The sequence below is a fragment of the Colletotrichum graminicola genome (assembly GCF_000149035.1).
Source record: "Colletotrichum graminicola M1.001 genomic scaffold supercont1.5, whole genome shotgun sequence".
NCBI lineage: Eukaryota > Fungi > Ascomycota > Sordariomycetes > Glomerellales > Glomerellaceae > Colletotrichum > Colletotrichum graminicola.
The window spans coordinates 718,083-740,875 of NW_007361009.1; the positions used below are offsets into that span (position 1 = coordinate 718,083).

General features: G+C 54.9%; 5 protein-coding genes across 5 annotated transcripts; 2 read left to right on the forward strand and 3 right to left on the reverse strand.

The window, feature by feature from the left end:
• Positions 1–514: 514 nt before the first annotated feature.
• On the forward strand, positions 515–4,093 carry GLRG_02559 (RecF/RecN/SMC N terminal domain-containing protein; the record flags this gene model as incomplete). The annotated part of the gene is made up of 5 exons (XM_008092568.1): positions 515–1,801; positions 1,853–2,743; positions 2,794–2,866; positions 2,921–3,656; positions 3,724–4,093. 5 exons carry the CDS (start codon positions 515–517, stop codon positions 4,091–4,093), a joined length of 3,357 nt encoding a protein of 1,118 aa, XP_008090759.1.
• Positions 4,094–4,908: 815 nt separating this feature from the next.
• On the reverse strand, positions 4,909–8,475 carry GLRG_02560 (2OG-Fe(II) oxygenase superfamily protein; the record flags this gene model as incomplete). The annotated part of the gene is made up of 6 exons (XM_008092569.1): positions 4,909–6,172; positions 6,225–6,455; positions 6,517–6,902; positions 6,955–6,987; positions 7,046–7,790; positions 7,844–8,475. The coding sequence occupies 6 exons, from the start codon at positions 8,473–8,475 to the stop codon at positions 4,909–4,911; spliced, it is 3,291 nt and encodes a 1,096-aa protein (XP_008090760.1).
• Positions 8,476–10,137: 1,662 nt separating this feature from the next.
• Positions 10,138–13,683, reverse strand: GLRG_02561 (uncharacterized protein; the record flags this gene model as incomplete). Its single annotated transcript, XM_008092570.1, has 3 exons — positions 10,138–12,301; positions 12,386–13,162; positions 13,226–13,683. The coding sequence occupies 3 exons, from the start codon at positions 13,681–13,683 to the stop codon at positions 10,138–10,140; spliced, it is 3,399 nt and encodes a 1,132-aa protein (XP_008090761.1).
• Positions 13,684–18,526: 4,843 nt separating this feature from the next.
• On the forward strand, positions 18,527–18,853 carry GLRG_02562 (uncharacterized protein; the record flags this gene model as incomplete). Its single annotated transcript, XM_008092571.1, has 1 exon — positions 18,527–18,853. The coding sequence occupies one exon, from the start codon at positions 18,527–18,529 to the stop codon at positions 18,851–18,853; it is 327 nt and encodes a 108-aa protein (XP_008090762.1).
• Positions 18,854–20,871: 2,018 nt separating this feature from the next.
• On the reverse strand, positions 20,872–21,232 carry GLRG_02563 (uncharacterized protein; the record flags this gene model as incomplete). The annotated part of the gene is made up of 2 exons (XM_008092572.1): positions 20,872–21,073; positions 21,144–21,232. The coding sequence occupies 2 exons, from the start codon at positions 21,230–21,232 to the stop codon at positions 20,872–20,874; spliced, it is 291 nt and encodes a 96-aa protein (XP_008090763.1).
• Positions 21,233–22,793: the final 1,561 nt, after the last annotated feature.

Below are 22,793 nucleotides of genomic sequence, written 5' to 3' on the forward strand. Positions count from 1 at the left end.
CAAAATTCTCCAACATTGGTACGTGCCGAGAAAAATGATATGATAGGTAGGTTTCATCGGGTGTTAGAAAACATTCCTGAACGTGTGGGCCGCCGGGCGACGTACAATCTCGGAGGCGCCGTTGGTCGCATTGGACAACGGATCACCAACCGGCGTGGAAGGGATGGAGTTCAAAGCTAAGCTACTGGAGCTGCCAGCAGAGCCCCACCGATCGACCCCGCCACTCAAGCAGGCCGCGTGCTTACATAATTAGTGGCTTAACGTGGCGTCCGCCCAAGTTACCTACACTCTGAAGGGAGGGACGCGGGGGTGAGGACAGTCCCGACGCGTCTAAATTAGTTTCCCTCGCGTCGCACTTAACCACGAACCGAGCTACCTACGTTACCCATTCACCAAACGTAGATGATATGAAAAGCGACGGTACATACCACATCCATTTAATTCCGACCCAACCGTAGCCGACGCCGCAAAAAAGTTCTTGGCTTTGCTATTGGCACTTGGCAACAATATCAAAATGTCTCCTCGTCCCTCAGGTCGCCGGAGGCGACGTGATCTGGAGGACGACGATTCAGATGACCGCTCTGATGCGTCTGAAGGACCGAAGCGACCTCGCCTGGGACGTCGTGATGGCAAAATCGACAACGACGATGACGAAGAAGACTCAGGAAATGGGACTCATATCAACGGCGTGAACGGAACGACGAACCACTTGGACAAAGACGGCTTTTCGCCTGGTGCCATCCGCCGCGTCAAAGTCGAGAATTTCGTCACATACGAAATGGCAGAATTCTTCCCTGGACCGAATCTCAACATGGTAATCGGGCCCAACGGAACGGGAAAGAGTTCGCTCGTCTGCGCCATCTGTCTGGGCCTTGGCTTTAGCCCGAAGCACCTCGGCCGGGCCGGTAATGTGAAGGAGTTTGTCAAGCATGGCAAGTCTTCTGCCATCATCGAGATCGAGCTACAGCGTCGTCCTCAAGACAGGCACCACCATGTTGTTCGAGTACAAATCGATCGTGAGCGAAACAGTCAGAAATGGTGGCTGAACGGCAAGGATACTACACACAAGACGATCCAGATCCTCATGAGGGACCTCAAGATCCAGGTCGACAACCTTTGTCAGTTCCTGCCACAAGACCGAGTTGTCGAGTTCGCATCCGCTACGCCTGTCGACTTGCTACACGAGACTTTGCGGGCCGCTGCGCCACAGGAGATGTTGGATTGGCAAAAGAGCCTCCAGGACTTGCACAATGACCAGAAAGAACTACAGCGTGGCTCCGACTCGGCAGCCGACCATTTGAAGCAGCTCGAGGATCGGCAGAACGATATGCAGCAGGATGTTGATCGGCTACGCGAAATAGAAGAGGCACAGCGACAGATCGCTGACCTCACTGACGCTCGGGCCGTAGCCGACTACCTTGAGTCTAAAGCGCTCTACAAAGAAAAGAAGAAACTCGAAAAGCTCGCTCAGAAGAATTTGCAAAAGCTTGAGCAGGAGGCCGCGCCATCTCTCCAGGCGGTTAACCGGAAACAACAGTACCACGAAGAAGTGGTGACCGTGGTTCGCAGACGCAAAGAATTATTGCGACGAGCAGAAGCCGGTGCAGATACAGCGCTCAATCGCATCGAGGATGCCGATGAGCAGATCAAGACGGTAGAGGCAAACATCGAGACCAACCGGAAGAGTTTTGAGGCCAAGAAGCAAGAACTAGGCAAGATTCGAAGCAGAATAGGGGCTCTAGAGAACCAAAAGAAGAACAAGCCCCCCGAGTTCAACGCTCAAGAACACAATTCCCAAATCGTAAGTGTCGTTCACTTGGATCTCTGTAGGCTGTACTGACGATTCACGCAGCGAGAGAAGGAACATCAGCTCCGAGAACTCGAGGCTGACCAACGCCAAGTTGAGGGCAAAATACGAGAGATCAAAGAGCAGGGCCATGCCAAGATTCAAGCAAAAAACACGCTTATGAAAGAGCTTGAAGGGCTTGACTCTCAGCAGGGCCAGGTTATCAATTTCATCCAGAAAAAATGGCCTGATGTGGCCAAAGGTTATCTTTGGCTCCAGGAGAACGCCAGCATGTTCGAAAAGGAAGTCTTCGGGCCACCCGCCCTCTGTTGTTCCGTCAAGGATGAGCGTTATTCGGATCAGATCCAGGCACTCCTGCATAACGACGACTTCCTCTGCTTCACGGCGCAGACTCGCGAGGACCATAAGAAGCTCAGTCATTACTTGTATAAGGAGCTGAGTCTTTCTGTCAACGTGCGCTCGATTCTTAGACCACTGGACGACTTTCGGCCTAAGTTATCCCGGGAAGAGCTCAGCGCGTGCGGACTTGACGCATTCGCGCTCGATATGCTGGCTGGGCCGGAACCTATCCTTGCGATGCTCTGCAATGAAAAGAAGCTTAATGCTTCGGGAATTGCGCTGAAAGATGTCAACGACGCCCAGTACGAGCGCATTGCCCAAGGAGAAGTCATCAACAGCTGGGCGACAGGCCGGCAGCTGTACAGAGTCTCTCGACGTAAAGATCTTGGGCCCGGCGCCGTCTCGACTATGACCAGGGGTATCCAGAAAGGCATGTTCTGGACAGACCAGCCGGTCGATGAGGCAGAAAAGAACGAAATTCGGCGTAAGATCAGTGAGGTCGAAGCTGAGTACGACACCTTGAAAGCCAAAAACACAGAGATGCGGGAACAGATGGCTGGGTTCGCCAACACCAAGAAAGGGATCAATGACGATCTGGTAAGACGTTCTCCGCATGAGTACGGTCATCAGGCTAACCAAGCGCGCAGAAAACGCTCAGAGAAAGGAAGAACGAGCTCCAGAAAGCCCACAATGCCTACCAAGGGATTCCTGTCAAACTGGGTGCGTAGGATCCTACCCCTATGCATGGTGACGGGAAAACTAATGTTCGCATAGAAAACGAAAAGAGGGCCTTGGATCAGAAGAAGAAAGAAGTTGAAGAGGCGAGAGCAGCTAACTTGCAACTCAGCTTCGACTTGGACAACGCCATCGTGGACAAGGCCAAGGTTACCCTGCAACATCACGCAGCCATTGCAGGCATTCGAACGGCACAGGAGATGCTTCTTGAGGCCCAGATCCGTCAAATCGAAGCCAAGTCCGACGTTCAGGGCCTCAAGGCTAGGAATACTGAGCTGTTGCAGATGCTGGAAGAAGAAAAGCGGAACATTATCGCCTTCAACGAGGAGTCCCAGCGGGCCAGACGTCGTGCCGAGGAAGCTCAAGGCAAGGTGATCGAGATCTTTGCTAGAGACGAGACCCGAAAGGACCTCCTCGAAGACCTAGCAAGGAACAAGACGGTTGAGGACATTGACAACGAAATCGCTGCCAGACAAGCCGGGGTCGAGCTCATCCAAGTTGCTAACCCGGGTGCTTTGCGTGAATTCGAAAAGCGGGCCCGAGAGATTGAGAAGCTACGCTCGAAGATGGAGGCATCGACAACCAAGCTGGACCACCTCAATCGCCAAATCACAAAGATTCGCGAAAAGTGGGAGCCGAAGCTTGATGAGCTTGTCGGCAAGATTAGTGATGCCTTCAGCTACAACTTTGAGCAGATCAACTGCGCCGGCGAGATTCGGATCCACAAAGACGAAGACTTTGACCAGTGGGCCCTGGACATCATGGTGAAGTTTAGGTATATCTTTCACTCCCCCAACGCCTAGCGCTCGGCGTGCAGGTTCGTTTTTCTAACAAGCACGCAGAGAGAACGAGACGCTCCAGCAGCTCAACCAGCACCGCCAATCTGGTGGCGAGCGAGCCGTCTCCACCATCTTTTATCTCATGGCCCTCCAGTCCATGGCCCAGTCGCCCTTCCGTGTGGTCGACGAGATCAATCAAGGCATGGATCCCCGTAACGAACGCATGGTGCACGAGCGCATGGTCGAAATTGCGTGTCGCGAGCACACGTCGCAATACTTCCTCATTACACCCAAGTTGCTCACCGGCCTGCGGTACGACCCGCGTATGCGCGTGCTCTGCATTGCCAGCGGAACTCACATGCCCAAGGACGGTAAGAAGCTCGACTTTGCACGTTGCTTGAAGATACACAAACGCGTCGCGGCTGGCGCGTAGGGAGATGAGGTGTTGGCAGTACCAGGGCGAGCGAGTAGATATACGTGGGTCGGTTTTCCTAGTGGAGTTTTGGCGTCTTTTGGGACGGGTATCATTCAATGACGATACCCTGGGGTCGCGGTCCGACACAAACGATTTTCATATGACGTGGAAGCATCTACAAAGAGCTCCTGCTCAAGGTGTAGCAACGTATCTGGGAGGGTGGTCTCTTCCGGGGCCCATCCATGGTCAGCAAACATTTGACGTTATTATTTTCATACTTGATGACGATTTAGAGGGCATTCTGCTCAGTCCAACGCGAAAAACAGCAAGGCTGCAGTGTCCCCGGTCGTGTTGACGGTCTGGCCCGAAGGAATCCAACTGCGGCGGTCCCCCATGCCGTGCCGTCTGTTCGAGCTTACGCCTCGAACGGGAATGCGCGACTCGAGGAAAAGATCGGCGGAAGAAGTCACGCGAGCCCATCTCCACCGAACTTCTAAATCGGCTCCCTAGTTTAGTCAAACGTGGCAGTGTAGAAGAAGACATTCCTGAAGGGCATTCCAAGGCCCCTCTCTTTTGGACCCCCGCCTCGTTCGAGCCTTGATGGGCATTGCACCACCACAATTTCTCTGGTTATCTTGAAATGAGCCGTGGAGACTACTCGGCCTGCCTGGAATCCTGCAAAATAGACTGACAGATGCTTTTGGTTGTTAATGTTAATAATACAAAACAAAACGCCCATGTTCAAGCCGTCACTATCTTACGATGACATTCGAGGGTGCGCCGATTCGCTGATACATTATTGCCATTTGAGCCTTTATAATCCGAACGACTACCTAAGTCAGATCGATTATCTCTGACTCGGCTTTCCGTTTGGAAACCCTTGAAGGAAAAGGAGTCGGTTGCGGTGGAGGAGCCGCTGCTCCTGTCATTAGAGTTGTAGTTCCACAACTGGGCAATGGCTGCGACAGACAGCTCGGGTTCGTCGGCGAGACAACTCCGTCTAGGGCTATCCCAGGGGCAGTAGTGAAAGCATTGAAAGAACCAGACACCGGCACGTTGGCTAGTGACGAAACAGCGGGAATGGCAGCGGTCGGTCTCAGCCCCGGCATGGTCCCGGGCTGCGGCGGGCCCGCCGCCAGTGTGTGCGTCGACCCTCCACGTTCCGATGCCAGATTCACAGGCCGCTTCCACAGGCCCTGCGCGATGGCAGGATAGTCCCCACCGAGTAACAGCCCCAGCTTCGTCTGGTCAAACTCCTGGAATCTCTCGGCTGCCCGCTTCTGCCTTTCCGCGTACTTTCTCTCCTCCTTTTCTCTCAGCTTCGTGACGACCAGCGTTTCTGTCGGCCAATTGCGCTCGGTCTCATGCGAGCACTGTATGCGGTTCCGCTCAATCTCCTGGTGCAGATGATACCGTGTCTTCTTATTGACAGAGAACCGGCAGACGTACTCGCCAGGATTCTCGAGGAACCGGTTTAGTCTATGACAATTGAGGCAGGCGCAGCGCGACCGCGCGTGGACGTGCATGCCACCGTGAAGCGACGAAATCTGGGTTACCGGCTTCTGGCCAACGTAATTATCGCGGTAGGACTCAAGCACGGCGCCAAATATTTGCTGGTAGCGTGGTGTGGTGAAAGGTATATTTAATTCTTCGAGAACGGTTATGAGTTGCTGCAGGAAGGGAATCCATAGTGGGTCGAAGTCGGCAGACCGCATCTTCGGGGAGAAGCTGACAAGTTTCATGGCCAGCGGCATGACCGGGTCGTCATGTGGTGGCCTGCTCAACTTTATGAGACCGTAGAAGAGACTGGCTAGGGCGGCGGGAGTCACTGCTAAATTGTTGTAGGCAACGGTGTTGGACTCTGGCGTCGTTTGACCATAGCTGTGCCTTGGTGCCTTAGGGGTCTGCTCCTCAGTCTTGGTGCCGTGGATCCTGCTGAAGTTCAGCTTTTCCACAAAGCCTTTCGCAACTCGTTTGTACAGCCCCAATGCTTCCTTGGCTGAAAAATAATTTTTCACGGCGTAGCTAAACAACGTTGCCAAGAACTCGGTGGTAAATGCCGGCGTGATGAATTGATCTTCGATGAGGGGCATGGCGCTATAGAAGGAGTGAGCTCTACATCAAGACGAAGTGATCTCACGGGACGTACACAGAGGAAAGCCAGTCGAAGTAGGCATACTTCTTCGCGCTTGCGACTATCGACGTACCATCATGGCACGTGAGACAAGCAGACTCAGCAGAGGCTGTCAGGCCTCTGACGAGGGTCTCTCGCACCCATTGCCGAAACTCTTCCGTCAATGGCTGATCAGCCGGAGCGAACGATTCTAAGGCGGTACATATGTGGAAGAAAAGTCTGTCTCCGAGAACATTGGAGGCCAAGCTGCCAAATGCATACATGGTTAGCACGACCCTCCCATACCGCAGGCATAGACGGAACGTACCCAGTTTTGACCTTGTCAAATAGTACCTTGCCTTCGCTAACCTGCTCGCGGAGCCACGTGTAGTACTCAAATGGTAAGTTAACGCGAATGTTTTCAGCCATGCTCTCAAAGAACTCCCACCGCTCCATTCGAATGGAGGCCCGCAGCATTTTGCCGATGGTATTGATGTCCATTTCCCACCTGGCTGCTCCGGTCAGGGCACTGGCCCTCGTCCAAATATCCTTGAGCGTGTTGAAGGCTGATTCCTTGTTGCGCGCGTCCTTCAGTATCGAATCTGCGAGGTAGTCCAGCAGAAGTTTGGTGCTCGCGGCACTACGATATGAGCCCGCGACGGCAGATTCGGCGAGGAACTGGTTGATCCTATCGCGCCGGATGATCAGTGCAGCCTGCGCTCGTCATTAACCAAGCGTCCCGGAAACAGTCTTTGGAGATGCCTACCGTCACACAGTACCAGTGGGTAGCTGTAGCTCCCTAAAGATTCAATTCTCAGCATGGTCGGAAAGTTCAGAGTCATTTGAATGCAACTCACCGAATTACCCGTAAACCCCTCAAACTCCTCCTTTCGGCTGACTCCTTCAAAGAAACCATCGGCTTGAAGGCAACTATCCTGCTCCAACGCTATATCGCGAATGATGGGACGCCCGCTTAGGTCCACGAGCACCTTGACGGTGAGTTCCGTATCATAGACTTCGTCAATTTCGTGAGGCGCCATCTCGTCTTCTTCGAGTTGGCGGCGCGAGGGCCTGTAAGTGTCATAGCGAGGATCGTAGCCATGGGGCTCTGCAGAACCCATCTCCATCTTCTCCGTCAGGGCCAGGAGCACATCGAACTCAAGTTCAGACGCGAGTTCCTGCAGAGTCTGTACCACGGCCAGATCCCGCCCCTTCAGAGCTTTCAAGGAGATGTTCGCCTCTGTATACTCGTGGTCCAAGCCGTAGTAGACATGGCTCACCTCCTCGCTCCCAGCTCCGGTGCACAGCCACCTCATCAGGGTATGCCGAAGCATGCGTGTCTCGCTTCGCAAGAGCCCGGCGGACGGCCGCTCAGCTGCCTGGTCGATCGTGAGGTTGTACGTGAGAACGACGCGGTAGCCATGCGTGACGGGCAGAACCTCATGCTGGACGTCGGAGTACCAGCAGGCAAAGGACTGGTCGACCGCGGATGTCTTGAACGTCTTCGTCAGGCCGGCATGCTTCACAACTACGTCGCCGCCCTCGTGCGGCGAGGGGAGACAGATGACAAGCGTCCCGAACATGCCGGGGCACTTTTCGGAGCTATGGATCAGAGTCAGCCGGTGCACCGTTCCGTGCATCTGCCCACTACGTACTCGGTATGGACCTTGAACATAGCCCCTTTCTCGTAAACCAGCAGCTTGTACAGCTCCGCGGTGACCGACGACCTGATGCCCATGTCGCCAGCGACGATGGCACAAATCCTATGGAGGTCGGTTCGCCAGCGGGGGCTAAGCAACTCAAAGTGCTTCGGGTCCAGCTCCCACGTGTTTCGCACCTTTGTGTCAACGATGGTCTCGCTCCCCTTACCAAAGGGCGCCTGGATGGCTTTGTCGATGATCTGCCGGATCTGTGGTTCTTGCAGTGGCAAAACGATTGGCCCGACATCGTGCACGAAGAGGTTTGGGTCTACACGCTTCAGCGGGTGAAACGAGGCGAAAGAGCCCTGCGTCTGAACGTTGTCCAACGCATTCAAGAGGTCGCTTTCGAAGGTCCCGGACCTCCAAGCCTCTGTGCTTAACGCGCTGCTAGCATCGGAGGCGATGTCGTCGTCGCCACCCTCGACGGCTCGTTGGTTCCCGTTAGGTTTCTTGGTAATCTCGAAGCCCTGGGTAGCTTCCGCAAGGTCGGCCAAGTCAGCGCCCTGGCTGGGCCCGACGGCAGGTGCCTCAGATGCTGGTACGTTAGTCGTGATGCCCTCGGCTGAAGGGGCTGTTGCAATTTCCATTTTATCGGTGTCCATTCCGGCTTCTGGCCTCCCAGCAGATATTTTGCCTCACAAAGGATGCAGAACAGCTGGAATGAGATCATCAACGTCTGCACCCTTTTTTTGGTAGCTTGGAGAAAAGACGCGACGCGTCAAGGATCTACCTATCTTGATGCGCCAGGTATCCATAGGCAGCTGTACTGTGCAACGATAACCACCTTAACTGGTTCACTGTGCAGTCCCTGTTCCCGACAACGCCTAACCTGGCAGACATTAGATTATACCGCATGGGACTCCATCCTCACCACTGCATTCATGACTTCCCAATTCGTGCTATGAAATAGGAAAGAAAAGAAAGTCATCGATTTGTTTCTCTAGTCGGTCGTTATCTACCTGATTAATAAAAAAAGGAGCATATCGCTGCCGCTGTTCCATACATGGCTAATTACAAGCGGGAACATCCGACGCGACCCCACTCTGGCCCCCACCAACTGCCTACCAGGATGGCCTAAAGTCCGGACCGAGTAATTTTACGACCGTGGACATCATTGAACGACAAAGTGTCTTGCTCTCTGAGCGACGACCAGCTGAGACAGAGCACCGGGCTCACCTAGGAACTGCGATGGCAGTCGCTGCAGCCGCAACAGATCCAGGGGGCGACCTCAGCCTGAGCGCGTAGTCAGCTGTCGCGGCGGTGAGGGTCTCGTACGCTTCCGGACGGCGGACTGCCGCCGGCGGGGGCCCGCAACGCGTTCCGTATTGTCGGGTTCAGATCGGCCTGGGGCTACCGGTGATTACGACTCATGGAGTGGAACAAGCATTGCTGCAACTTCAAGTGAACAGACAGGGCTAGGAACGTTACGACCGGGAAACCCGCTCCCGAAGAAGGTGACGATGTGTGACCAGCAACGGCGCGAGGTGCCACATTCTTCACGCACGATAAGTACAGGACGAGGAAAGTCTAGGATAAGCGGCGAACATTGTTGTATTCGTCTAAAAACGGCCGTGCCAAACTCGGGGGCCGTCCTGTAATCTTTCGCAAGACCGCAAGCAGTTCGGGGTTGGGCCATTTTGCCGGTAAATTCCCTTAGTTCGTGCCTATCTCTACCCAGGCCGTTGCCTTTTCGGCCCAAACCTGTTACAAAAAAGATCCCCAGAGGCCATGACCATTCTTAAGGGTATTCCCCAAATAAAACTCCCGATTTCCCCGATACCTAAAACTCAAGCCGATAAGGTCATGTCGTGTACTGTGATGCCACCCATCACCTTCCTTTCCTGGTTTAGTGGTGGGTATTCAAAAAAAAAAGTCATTGGCCGATATATTCGTATTTCGTTAGGCCCCCTTCTCTTCCCATAGGGTATATCCATGATTTGCGTTGTGTGTATGCCGTGCGAGCAAAGGGGAAAGTGAAAAATGAAAGTAAGAAGAGAAAAAACTCGGCCCATTCAACAGGTGGTCGGAAACCCATATCAAGACGCCAGAGCTGTGGTCCGAACGTCGGTTGTGCATGCCGAAGATGTCGTACAGAGGAAATTATCAACAGAAAAGGCGCAGGGTAGCGCGGAGTGGTACAGGTTCGCTTATCGGTACGAATGATTCTCTTTCTTGAGGAGATTCCACGTGATACTGCAGGCCATCACGAACAATGGAGAGATAGTTACTGCCGACATACTGTAAACCGCTCAACCCCAGATGGGGACGTTGCGGTAGGCAGGCGAGTTGTAGCTATGCAGTACGCGGAAAGGCGGGTGGCCGTTGGCATGCATACTTCGGCTGCGAATGTGGCCCCGAGAGAGGCCCGGTTGAACAGTGTCGGAAGAGTTGCGTCTCTGCTGCTGCCATTGCTGTTGCTGAATCTCCATAAGTTGCTGCTGGTAGTACCCGCCGCCCTGAGAAGCGGCAGCGGGCCCCCGAGCCACAGGCCCACGGTGCTGGCTGTAGCTGTCATAACTTGACCGATGACGAAGCAGCTGTTGCAGCTGCTGCTGCTGCTGCTGCTGCTGCGATTGGTGCCCAACTGATGTAGCCGACCCCTGCGAGACCGGACGAACGCCTTGGTTAGAATCGGCACTCCAGCCGTTGGTTGGGCGCCACTTGTTCTCGACGCTCATGCGACGCATGGTGTATCTTTGCTCGAGCATCGCCATGCCTCTTCGAGGGCTCATCGGAGGAATCGGTGGTGCAGAGAGCGCATCGTCCAGCGCTGCTGCCGATGTCGACGGGTAGCTGTGAAAAGTCTCGCGACTGGCCTCTTGAGGCAACGCCGGCCTTCTCGTCGACGGAGTCGTTTGGCTGGAGTGCGCAGACTTGGGCCGCGGGGCCTGCTTTCGGGTATTCTTGCTGTTCCGGGTATGGAGACTGATCGGCGGCGATGACCTCCTCTTGGCCGTCACATCCATGAACTGCGAGTGCCGCGGAGCACGCAAAACGGCCTGTTGTGGAGTTGGAGACGTCGATTCAGCGGGATAGAATGACCTTCTCATTCCACGCTCCATTTCCGCCGTCAGTGTCATGGTCCGTTCGCGCGGTGAATGAGCCGGTTGCTGACTAGGCAGCGCCAGGAAGGCCTGATAGAAAGCACCATTACCGGCACTATCGCCAACATTGCCCATGGCAGTGATATCCGACTCGAAGCCGACCTGAATCTCATCTGCATTCGCCTCTCCAGTGAACTCCTTCCCGGCCTTGGGAGTGCGAGAAAGCGGCTTGCGATTGATGGAAAGCCGAGGCAACGCAGAGGCTGCAGCGTGTGCGATGGAGGCTGGCACCGACTGAAAAGATCGGCGCATGGGCGTCTTGGGATTCTCGAAAGGCTCAGGTGTTTCATCAACGGGATCCTTAGTCACCTGACTAACACCGGCCGAAAGCAGAGGCCCTTGGTTGGCATCGGCGTGACCAGGGAAAACACTGCCGACACTCATGATGGTGTTGAGCGTGTCTTTGCTGGCCTGGGGGCGGAGAGTCAGTCGTGTGGTCGCTGTTGGGAACCGCTCAGAGTGTTGGCCGAGTTTCGCCTGCACGTCCTGGGGCACAGAGGGCACCGGCTTGTCAGAAGGGTGCGTCGTGTGGACGGCAGGCGGCCCTCGCAGGCTGGACCCATTCATGAACCTTTGGAACTTGCCTACGCGTTGCGGGCCGGTTCCGATGCTCAAAACGGAGGCCGGTTTGTCGGGGCTAGCGTCGCCCGGGGGGGTGGACTGAGGCGACATGGGCCCCTGTTTGGCCGGTTTGGCGCTGTCAACTGTCACAGGACCCTTTCGGTCTTTGCGGAAAGAATGGCCGGTATTGAGGTTGAAGAAGAACTTGGGCGACAAGGCGGCGGGGCTTTTGGGAGGAACAACAAAATCGCCCTTGGGTTGCGGAGATGGAGAAGTAGCGGATAACGGTTGCGTGGTGCCAGTAGCAAGGCCATCGTCGGCCGTGGGAGGGCCAGCGATCGGGCTTTTGTTGGCGACAGCAGCAGTCAGGGATACGGCGCCGTCCGACTGTTCATCACCCGAATCGTCGGATGCGGTAGAGCGACGCTGGCCGCCCTTTACAGCAGACTGCTTGGTATGGAATGACCTAAGCGAGACATTCGAGCTGTAGCCGGAATCCGCCTTCGAGAGCAGTTTCGGCTGCTCAGTGGTTGGGCTGGCAACAACCCCGCTATCGGTACGGACAATTGCCTGGGAAGTCCTCTTGGACTGTTCAGAGCGCAGTCGCTCCAAACTGGGTTTCGCATTCGGGTCGTTCCTGACAGTCAGAACCTCGGCGGAGTACTCCAGTTGCACATCATCGTCTTCGAAAAGCTCGTCTTCCAGAGCAGTATGCTTGGAAGTGGTTTGTAACTCGGGACTCAGCGGTCTAAATGGAGTCAGCATAAGCCGTCTCACCGTGCCTTACATAAAATGGCGTCTTCTGCACGAATTGGCAAGGGAAACTACTAACGAATTGGAGCGTTGACTCCGTGACTCCACCCTAAGGAAAGACGTATTAATGGGACTGAGAGCAGTGCTCGCATGGACTGCCGACACCGACATCTCGACATCCTTGTCGTTGGAACGCGACCCGCCCAGCCCAACATCCCGAATGAAGTACTCTTCCTTTCCGTTGTGTAACTTCTCCGTCACCTCAGCCTTGGCCTCGGGCTCCAAATCCGGACTTGGTAGGGGACTGGCAGCTCCGTTCGTGATACGCAGCGATCCGAACTTCATGGTACCGAGCGGCCGATAGTCCATGTCCGAAGGAGTCAAAGCCCTTTCAATCGGCTCTGTTGATGGGGCAGGCATGTAATCGGGCTCGGAGAAAAAGTCGGTCAAAGAGTCGGTCAAGGGTTGTAGTGTGGGATAAGTACTCGATTCGATCGAGTTGAGTCGCGAATGCCCACACGCTGGCGTGGTCGCAACACTGTATCGCAAGCTCGACCTCCTCGACGCAGAATAATCCGTCGGTAAGCGTGTTGCAAGGCCTGGCGTCTGAATTATTGAACGCCGCCGCACTGGCGCGTAGAGCGATACCTCGGAATCGGCTCGGGGAAGCTTGGGGATGGCTGGCTGGGTTGGATGAGAGCTCTTCCACGTGCTGGGCGATACCTCGAACTTGCTTTCGGACATGATGGAGCCTTCCTCGCAGGCTGTGAGATCCTCGGTCAGATTCAGAAGCCTTCTCGACTCGTACGACATCAGGTTGTAGTTGATGGATTGCCTGTTTCCAGGCATGTGCCAACTGTATTGTCAGGAGTCAGCTGGCGCACCACGCAGATTTTAATTCCTCAAGAGTACACCGTACCTTTCTACTTGCAATTGCCTCGAAGTATTCATCTCTTGCTGGGTTTCCCAAGTCATGGAGTTGGCCCTCGACATCCTGTCCGGGAGCGTAGGACTCGTTGTTACAGAGTCTCTGCGCCTTTCGGTTCTTGGTTCCTGGGAACTCTTGGATCGAAACAGGCTAGCCCTCCTCTTCCAGTTCTTTGCTGGTCTTGGCTCAGGCTTTGCGGCAGGAGAAGGTGCTTCAGCTGCGACAGGTGCACTGGCTTGCGACTCGCTCAACGCCTGCACCGGTGATGGCGCTGACGAGCGCGCTCGAAAGGCGTGCGAGTTGGATCGGGAGGGTGGAAGACTGGAGGATCCAGAACGGCCATGGTTACCGACTCTCGGTTTCGACAACTTTTGAGGCGGTCTCTTATTGTTGCTTTCATCAGGGTCCTCTTCATAGTGTGGTGACACGATCGAATGTGTGTTGCCCATTTTGACACAGAGCCGGGCCCGATAATGCCTTAGTGCTACGCCCTGATCGTGGAAGAAGTTACAGCGAGTGGCGCGCGCACACGCACACTCACCCACAATGCAATTGGGGCGACTTGGAAGATAAAAACGGATGCCAGGGCTAAAGGACGCGGCCAGCCGAGAGAAAACGTTTGTTACGAGAATGAGGTTGAAGCTGCCATGCCGCGCGAGATGTTATCAACGTATCGTCGCTTGTCCGGATCTTGGTGTGGTTGATTATATTATTACGATCCTCGGGGGGTTCTGTTGCGGTGAGGGTCGGTACAATGACCCGACGTGTATTTGTGTGTGTGGACCGGCTGTGACCTTGTGCCTGCTGGAGATAAAATGAGAACCAAAAAGAAGTGGTTACAGGCAGAACAGGGCCCAACGCGGTCAATGAGAAGATGAAGGGAAAGGGGGTGTTGGAGGGGGTCTAATAGATCACCAGCGGAGACCAGCACGAAGAGAGAATGGTTGTAGTAGCAAGAGGTGGAGGGATAGGCGTAATTAAAAGCATAGGCGGTACAGGCCCGAGCATTTACGCACCAGCGAGCGTCTATCGATTTCGTCAACTCCACCCAAGGGAATGTAATGCCCGGGCTTCCAAGAGTCAGTCGCCGGGATCAGTGGCGAGTTGTGCAGGTTTGTCCAGCGGGTGGCAGGTCTTGTATGCGGGAACAGGTATCTGTCTGAGAGGATTGGACGGATGGAAGATGCAGGAATGGGCCTCAGATGGCATCTGGAAGGAAGACGGACAGACAGCGAAGACCAACAGGAAACCAGGAGGTGGAACTGACGGTGACGACGTACATGGTTTGAGACGCGCAAGGTGGGTTGGGGTATAGCGGAAAAGGGACAAAGTACCGCCTGCGGGCGGGGTTATTCCAAGTTCCAAGACAGGCGTCGCTGTTGGCCCATGCAGGGCTGCAGTGGCATACGCCTTGGATACGTACTTTGGTGGATGAGAGTGAGAGGAGAGATCAGAGAGCCACCACCAGGTAGTGTAAAGTTGGTGTGTGTGGACGAGGATCCGTAAGGGTGTAGCGGCATCAACTTGCATCGAGTCCCCAGTAAAGGCGGAGGCGAGACACAAAGACGGACGAGACGAGACGAGACGGGTGAGGTAAGATGAAGGTCAAGGTCAAAGGCAAAGAGGGGGGGGGAGGAGGGAGAGATGACTTGGGTACCGTGTACTCCGCGTACTCTGTGCAGTATGCTGGTCAGGACACCGAGGACAGTGCAGACAGTGCCGGCAACGGTTCTTGTTACGGATGGATGGATGGGTGGTGATGGATGGACGACTGGACGGGGGATGCGAGTTGGATATGGTATTTCGTCTGATGGATGCCATTTTGCGGCCTGGTCGGGAGTGATTATCGGAAGCTTGGCAGAGACTAGGGAGGCAGGCACTCGAGACGGCCCTTGTCCTACGAATGGATACAGGTAGGTACCTTTACACGTGTAGTGTCGTATTGTCCTGTCGAAACACTCCGCCAGCCTCTTCCACAGTAGTGTGTCCATAATTCTTGATTTTTGTGCAGCCGGCAGCTCTTCACACTGCCACCTACGAAATGCGTTACAACTCTGTATTCACACTACCTGACACTACTACTGCGACTACTACTTGGTCGATGATGATGATCTGAAGCAGCAGAGCCTGTCGGTGGGGCCTGGAGCCGCCAGCCACGGCTGTCTAGACCGGTCCGTGAAGTGGTTTGGCTTCGGAGAGGCTTCTGCGTCCTCTGGCCGGCCGATGCAGCTGGATGTCCAGCTGGCTGTGCGCGGATTTTGCCCCCTCTTGAAGCCCCTCCGGACAACTTATCTGCTGGCCTGGTATGACCTGACACGGACAGGTCGACCGGGCTCGCCAGGACCGAAGCTTGTGGCTGCCGAGTGGAGCTTGATTAGGAACGTCCGAGACGAGCAATGCAGCCACGATGCGGCTGGTCAACAAACTCTGCAGAGAGTGATCCGTTCGATGTCTTTGATGTGCCAGAGCGGGCCATCCCAGCGAGAGGGAGGCGGCGGGAGGGTGAGTATCGACACTCTGCCGGAGGAGCTGATCGGAGCAGGGGCCGTGGCCAACGGACGTAAACGAAAGCCGAAGTGAGGTGAGTCCTTCTCAAGGCTCTGAATCCTTGAACCAGATCGGCCCCGGCTTCACTCTCGGGTCTTTTCCTTAGCTGTAGAACCATGCATCTCAGGCACTCTGTCATGTGTAGGTAGTATATCGCCGGGGAAGTATGTAAATTCCAACTCCACAGCAGGTTCCCTTTTGGATCCTGTCCGCTTGGATGGGGAAATGGGGGACGTCCTGGGCCATGGCTCAAGCCGTCCGTCTGTCAAATGACTGAGTGCCGTCGAAGTTGATTCCAGGATACGTATATATGACGCACGCGCCATTCGTATCGACAGGCACGGGATGCTAAGAGGTAGGAGGTAGATGCGCATGGTAACGGCGGTAGTAAAGGAGCGTCGCGAAGCCCCGTCCGTCGCTCTTACTGTATTGTACGATAGCTATCCGTGAGGTAGGTACATGGGTACTTTAGGTAGGTACCCACCAAGGCAAATAGGTACGTACCTAGGTAGTTTAGGAGGTACAGTAGGTATGGAAGTTGGAGGCAGGGTATCCCGTACTTTGGGGCAGGTATGGTTAAATCCAAATCAAGGCAGGTAGGTAGGCCTCCTATTGAGGGACACTTTGGTGCTTCCAGTCTTTCTCCAAGGATCGGGATCGGGAAAGCAGGAGTGCCCCGCCTTCAGAGAAAGTTCTGAGGCGAGGCGGCGAGGCGAGGCGAGGTGAGGCAGGTACGAACAAATAGATTCTGTACGTACCTTAGCTTACTTACCTGAGTTTACCTACACTAATTACACCGATCGGGGAGAGCCACCACCACGTTGCAACCGAACCTAACCTAACCTGACTTAACCTGCCTCGTGCTCTTGTTTGTCCTGTTTATTGTTGTCACTTCTCTTCCCTCATCTCAACGTTGGCGAGGTGTCATTGAACCTGGAGCCTCGTCTCCTCCCTATCCCTCCCTGTCCGTCTTGGCTAGCCAGCTAGCGAGCGTCCTTGCCCCCCCTCCCCCCTGCCTTGGTTCACATCCGTACCAGATCTTGCCAAAGGACGGATCCGTCATTCATCTTTCCCCTCCCCTCGTGGCCTCTTTCCAGACGGGCTTGCGCGGCGCCAACCTCCCTCTTTGACAACGTCCAGGTGCCTGTCCTCCAGCAGGGATCGCTAGTCTACTTTCGACAAACGCGCGACCGAGTGAGTGCAATTGACATTCCATTGCGTGTCCGTGGAAAAATCGGGCGTTGATCCAGCTCTACTAGTGTAGTGCAGCCCCGTCTCGGCCGCGGTCCGACATGTCTCTCCCGCCGCCATGCGCTTCCTTCTTAACCGCCGCGCCTCTTAAACCAGCGCTAGTGTGCGCAGAGTGGCAGACTGGCATTCCTTCTTGTCTGCAGCTTAGGCCGATGCTGTCCGCGAACGAACGACAAAAAAAAAAGGTACTCGTTTCAGATTGTGCCACTTGACCATGATGTAACTCTCAGAACTCGGTGAGACCAGCATCCTCATCACTAATCGTACCACACTCCGTCAGCCAACAGGCTCAGGCAACATGCTTGGTCCAGGCTAGCAGCCAACCATCATCGGCCCCCGACGCAGTTCGTACATGCAAAGGGATGCCCGTCGTCGATCTGTGGCCGCTAGCAGCCACTCTTTCAACGTCAGACAAAATAACCCGAGACCGCCCACACACCAGTAACTGTTGTTGGTTCATCACCCACCCTTGTCGTTGTCGGTATCATATAGCATCAGGCAGACTTCCACTACGTAAGATGCTACCTACTAATAACTGATTTTTGGTGTTGCCCTTCAAACAATGGTCGAGCAGCGGGCTCGCTTTCCGCATTGAAACACCTTATTAGGCCGCCGCTCTACCGTGGTAGCCGTCGGCCTCTTTCCTCCCTAAATACATAGGTACACTACTCCTGAGAAGCAGCATGGCACGCATGTCATTGGGTACCGCTCGTAGAGACTGAGACAATGACTATTTGATCGCTGTGCCACGTACTGACTATTAGCTCCTCGCCCTGAGATAACCTCATCCTGGCCCTGGTGCCGCAACGGGGAATCCCTTTACACCATAATTAGCGCAATTTTCCCGGCGAACATGGTTCAGGGGGGGACGTGAAATTGCTCTTCCGCCTTTCCTCAGGCCACCTCCGCATCTAATTATCCATACAAGTGCAAGTTATGATGAAAGGGTGGAGCCAACAAGCGGTAATACAAAGAACATCGGCCCCGGGTTTTCATCACTCAGCGCTCATACTCGGAAGATCCAATTTGTTGTCGCCCCCGCATCAAGCGGGAGAAGGACATTCTGCAAGCCACGTTTGGGGAACGTCACGTCATGTTTTCGCAGTTCAAAGATCTGCCAGGCGGGTTGCAGATATTTCCTCAGGGGACGCACACACAACGGGTCATCGTCGGCATCTCTCATCCTCGGACTGCACACTTGCATAGCTTGAAAAAGCGACTGGATTATTATCCAAGCGACCGGATTGACAGCGAATGTGACGGGTCTCGCGCAGGGAAACCCCCTAGCAGTATCGCACGGTTGCAGTCACCAAAACGCCTGCGTTTCTTCCAGCCTTCCAACTTTTCTGCCTGGTCTCAGACATTATCCAGGAGAGACACTGTGCCGCACTGAGCTGAGCTAGGTACCGCTTTCGCCCTTAAGATCATGGACCGATGTCCATGCTGTTTCGCCCGCCGAGAGCTGGGCATCCCGACTTAGTATAAGCTGCCAGAATGCCTGGCGCCATTGAGCTTTTCGTTCGGCCGAAGCTGCAGACAGCCACTCCCAAGGACCATGCACGCTCACCAAGCTACGAGAACGACGGCCACACCGAATGCAGTGTTCGCTGGCAGCATTTCTCGGCATCACCCTCGCCTGCTGAATTCGCCTTGCCCATCTTTGACGAGCAGGTTTGCACGATAATTATCATCATCAAGGATGGGCGGACTACCCCCCGTCCAATATCGCCGTCCGCTTACCCAGCTGGGTTGATGGACCCCGACTGTGTTTCTTCAAACATGCCGCGTTACTGCACCGCGACGTCGGTCAGCGTCCGTTGAATCATGCCGGGTCGGAGCCACAGCGACGATCAAGCAAAGCACCGAACCCGTTTCTGTTCGGAGCATCATCGGGACATGTCCTGGTTTCGGCACGGGTGCGCGACAGAGCTCCATATTTTAAGGCCCGACGATCATGCAACCCGACGTGTTTACGCCGTCGACGGCTGCTGTCGGAGCAGGATTGATCAGCGCCCCTCCCTCCTCTTGCCAGGGCTGTTTTCTGATTCTTGCGGTTGGCCGATGCACGACATACACCGCTTGTCCGATGCACGACATGCACCAGTCGTTTGTAAAAGAAAATGCTGTGGCCGCCTACGACTCATCGCACATGTTTTTCTCAAGGCTGTGTCGATCATGACTTATAACCTTCTCACACTCAATCTCGGAGCGACATTAAGTACGTATCCAAGGCTAAAGTACCTACGTGAGCGACATGGACGGTTCCAAACGTTCTTGCGCGGACAAGCTTACGCCCATGGACACGGTCTCGAGTCAAGGCCTGTGACTGATCAGGAAATGACTCAAGGCTGCTAGGTAGAGTCTCTAGGGCCGTCGTCCGAACCAAGCTCTAGCAAGCCAGACACGATGCGTCGCAGAAGTTGCTGGCAGCCGCCGCAGAGCCAAGTATGAGACGGTGAAAAAACGGACGGTAATCGGTGCCCAAGTGAACGCAGTCCGCAGAAGTATGAATGCTACACTGGAGGCTCCAGGCAGGCCGTACACTATCCGAGGGGCGAGAGAGAGAGAGAGAGATGATCCTTTCCGCCCATGCGGATACTATCAATCGCAAACACCACGGATTGCGCGGCCCAGGATAGTAAGGAATTTGGATGGCGTTGGCTGATACAGTCGACCGGGAACTCTTAATAGCCAAGGCTGTCTGGAAACCGCTCCTCGGATATCTCGAGGCAGCGCCTCTCCGAGAATGAACGGTGCCCGCCGTTAGCAAAGCCATGGCGACACGCACAGGCCCGTGGGGACTTTTGAGTCAGGCTGCACATTCGGGTAAACCGGCGTTCCATTGGCCTTCCGGAACGTTTTGATCACCATTGCTCCCCAATGAGTCGGGGAGGGGCGTTAAGGCCGCACAAGTGAAGGATTCCTTTTCGTTTCAAATCCGTTTCTTTGACCGGAGCGCGGTTTTCGTCTTGATAAGCATTCGTGTAACGACGCGAGCTGTGTGCTGTCTCTCTCAACGCGGCCGTAGAGCCGATTACTCGAGTTTAAGACGCCAAAGCCTGGGCCTGCCTTTCGCGGCGGTTCCGCAAGAGCATGCACTTATTCACAGGTTGACCGAACTCGTGCATCGGATACACTTGAGCGGGATCCTTCTCAACCCTTCGGCGCAGCGGTTCTGGCTCAACTTTTGGGTTGAGCAGCAACGACAGGAGGCGAAAGCGCGCCGACAAAAAAGGCTGGATGCGGGACAGGTTTTGTCGTCAGCAGACCTGACGGGCTTGTCCGGTCAGTGCATGGAGACTTTTTTTTCTCTTTCGTTTTCCTTTTTTTTCTTTTCTTTAAACGGGGACCAAAGCTTTGGCCGGGCGTTCGGAGGTCTAAGTCAGCACACACTCACACACACACACACATACCTACACAAGGCTTCTATTTAGGGCACGCATTGGTCCCGGACAGACTTGGACCTGCACACGTTTACAGTTTTGTTGGTGTGTATGGCTTGTAACCAGGCTGTTCCAGTAATTTCGCCACGTCGCAAAACTCAAAGCTGGGCCTGAGGCACTGTACATGGTTGATCGCTGGCAGTCATGATTCCTCGACTCAGCCAACAGTCGGCGGCCTCTCCGGGACAGCCTCCTTATTTCAATCGCGAGGGCGGATTGGCTAGTTCATGATTTGCCTCGATTCAAAGCTGTGCTTCAGGCGCAAAGTGTGGAAGGTCGGCATTGCACGCCAGAGAAGAATGGAATCAAAACGCCACTCGGTATCCAAGTCGCCCGGCGGAAAAGCTGACATTGTCCACTGAATCATCCAAAGAGGCATACACTCGTCCCTCTATCCTACTCTCCAATGACATAGGTGCAGCCCTCGTCGCCAATCCAGACCTCATGCACGCGACCGGCATCGACATCGACGCGGTCGCCGACGGCATAGGTAACCTTCTGAGGGGTCTCGTCCTTGGGGTACGTAATGGTCAGGCTGCCGCGGAGTATCAGATGGGTTGTCAGACCGCGGTGCGAATGCGGGGGGTAGTGGGCATTCCTGAGTTCTGAGCGTCAGTTCGTGCAGCAGCTCGAGGTCGAGAGGAGCGAGGCGGGCAAACATCACGTACGGTCCATCGGTCCAGGTAAAGACGTGGGGAAACCCCCATGATTTGACCTCGGCCTCGCTGTCTCGCTGTGACATGTCCCTCTGAGGCATGGCGACGTACGTGACTGAGATGCGTGTCCAAAGCGGTCCTGTGGTGTTTGTCGAGGGCGGTCGAGTTTAGGGAGGACTTTGAGCGGATTTCCGGGTTACGTCACAGTTGCGATATAGATATCAAGTCCTGTGCTGCGCGGCGGGGGGTAGGGTGTGCTAGTTCGAATCAAGGTCCGAGGGTCACAGCCAGCCTGCTGTTGCGACACAAAACTAACGGGCTTGAGATAGGTATATATATATGTAAGGCGCTGCAGTACCTGATGAGAAGATGGAGGATTTGAAAAACAAAACAAAAGATAAAGAAATACAATCAAAAGACTGTCGTGGCGTGATGTGATGGATGATGCGGACAACTCAGAGGGCCGTCAGAGTTTACCGTACCGATATTGTGTCGATGCTGAACGCAAGCGACTTGCAGCGCTGCAGGCTCGAGTGTTCAAGCTCCTCCCTTCCTTCCCCCGGGTGCCCACCCCGGTGTCGTTGTGGCGACTCGGGAGGCGCAGCAGAAGGGGCCGCCGAGCCAGAAACCCACACAGCACGCGCTGAAGACGGAAGGGGTTCAGGATTGGGAAACCCACGGAGAGACACTCGGCGGGCAGAACGGACACGGGCAGACGCTTTTAGTGGAGACTTGTCCAAGTGGGAATGGAATGAATGTACGGATACGGATACAATGTACTCCGTACGGTAGCAGGCTTTGTTCATCCTTTCCCACAATTTTTTATTTTCGCTTCATTCCCCCACCACCCCCTGCGGGTAATCAAGGTAGCATTCCTTCGTACTGCCGTCCGGAGGACTGGGTCAGTCGGGTCGGTGTCGCAGTCCCTCAACCTTAGCATGACCATGATATCACCGTTTAATGGGTATCGTCCTCCCCATACGAAGCGGCGAGCAACACTGACGCTTTCCCACCCCGTCATCTGCCCCCTCTACCCGGACGGAATGCTATGTTTAGCCCAGACGGCGGCTCTCCAGACCTCGCGACATTGAATGAGGGGCAAGCCTGTCGGACGTGCTTTTACCATCCATCGAGACATCAACTGTGTCACCGACGACAGTTTGAAATTCTGCCCTGCAATCGTGGACAAGCTGACAAGGCGAAAGCCCTCGCGGGGCAAGCGGGCTGAGCACAAATGGACGGATGCGCGCGTTTGCATCTGCACGCGTGCCGTACCCTACGGGATAGACGACGCTTGCTGGTGTTGGTGTTGTTGTTGTTGTTGCTGTTTGTTATCCAACTGCTTCTGGATGAGGCACCCCCTGAGACCAGACCAGCCAGAAACGACAAGGCAAAATCAGGCGTTGGGGGCTGAAATCAGCTCGCTTCCACCAGAGGCAGGCGACAGAACAGGCGGCCAGGGCACGCAGACTCCGCCCCCGAAACAGCATCCACCCATTCGTTCGTTTCCCATCCACGGCATTGACTGTAAGCATTCATCCCGTCAACGGATGCCTAAGATGACACCCGCCGGCATGCGCCCCCCGGTCACCGAACATCAACTCTCCAAGCCAAGGGAGGCCGAGGGCGGATGGGGCGATTCAGGCACCGACGCATTCAACG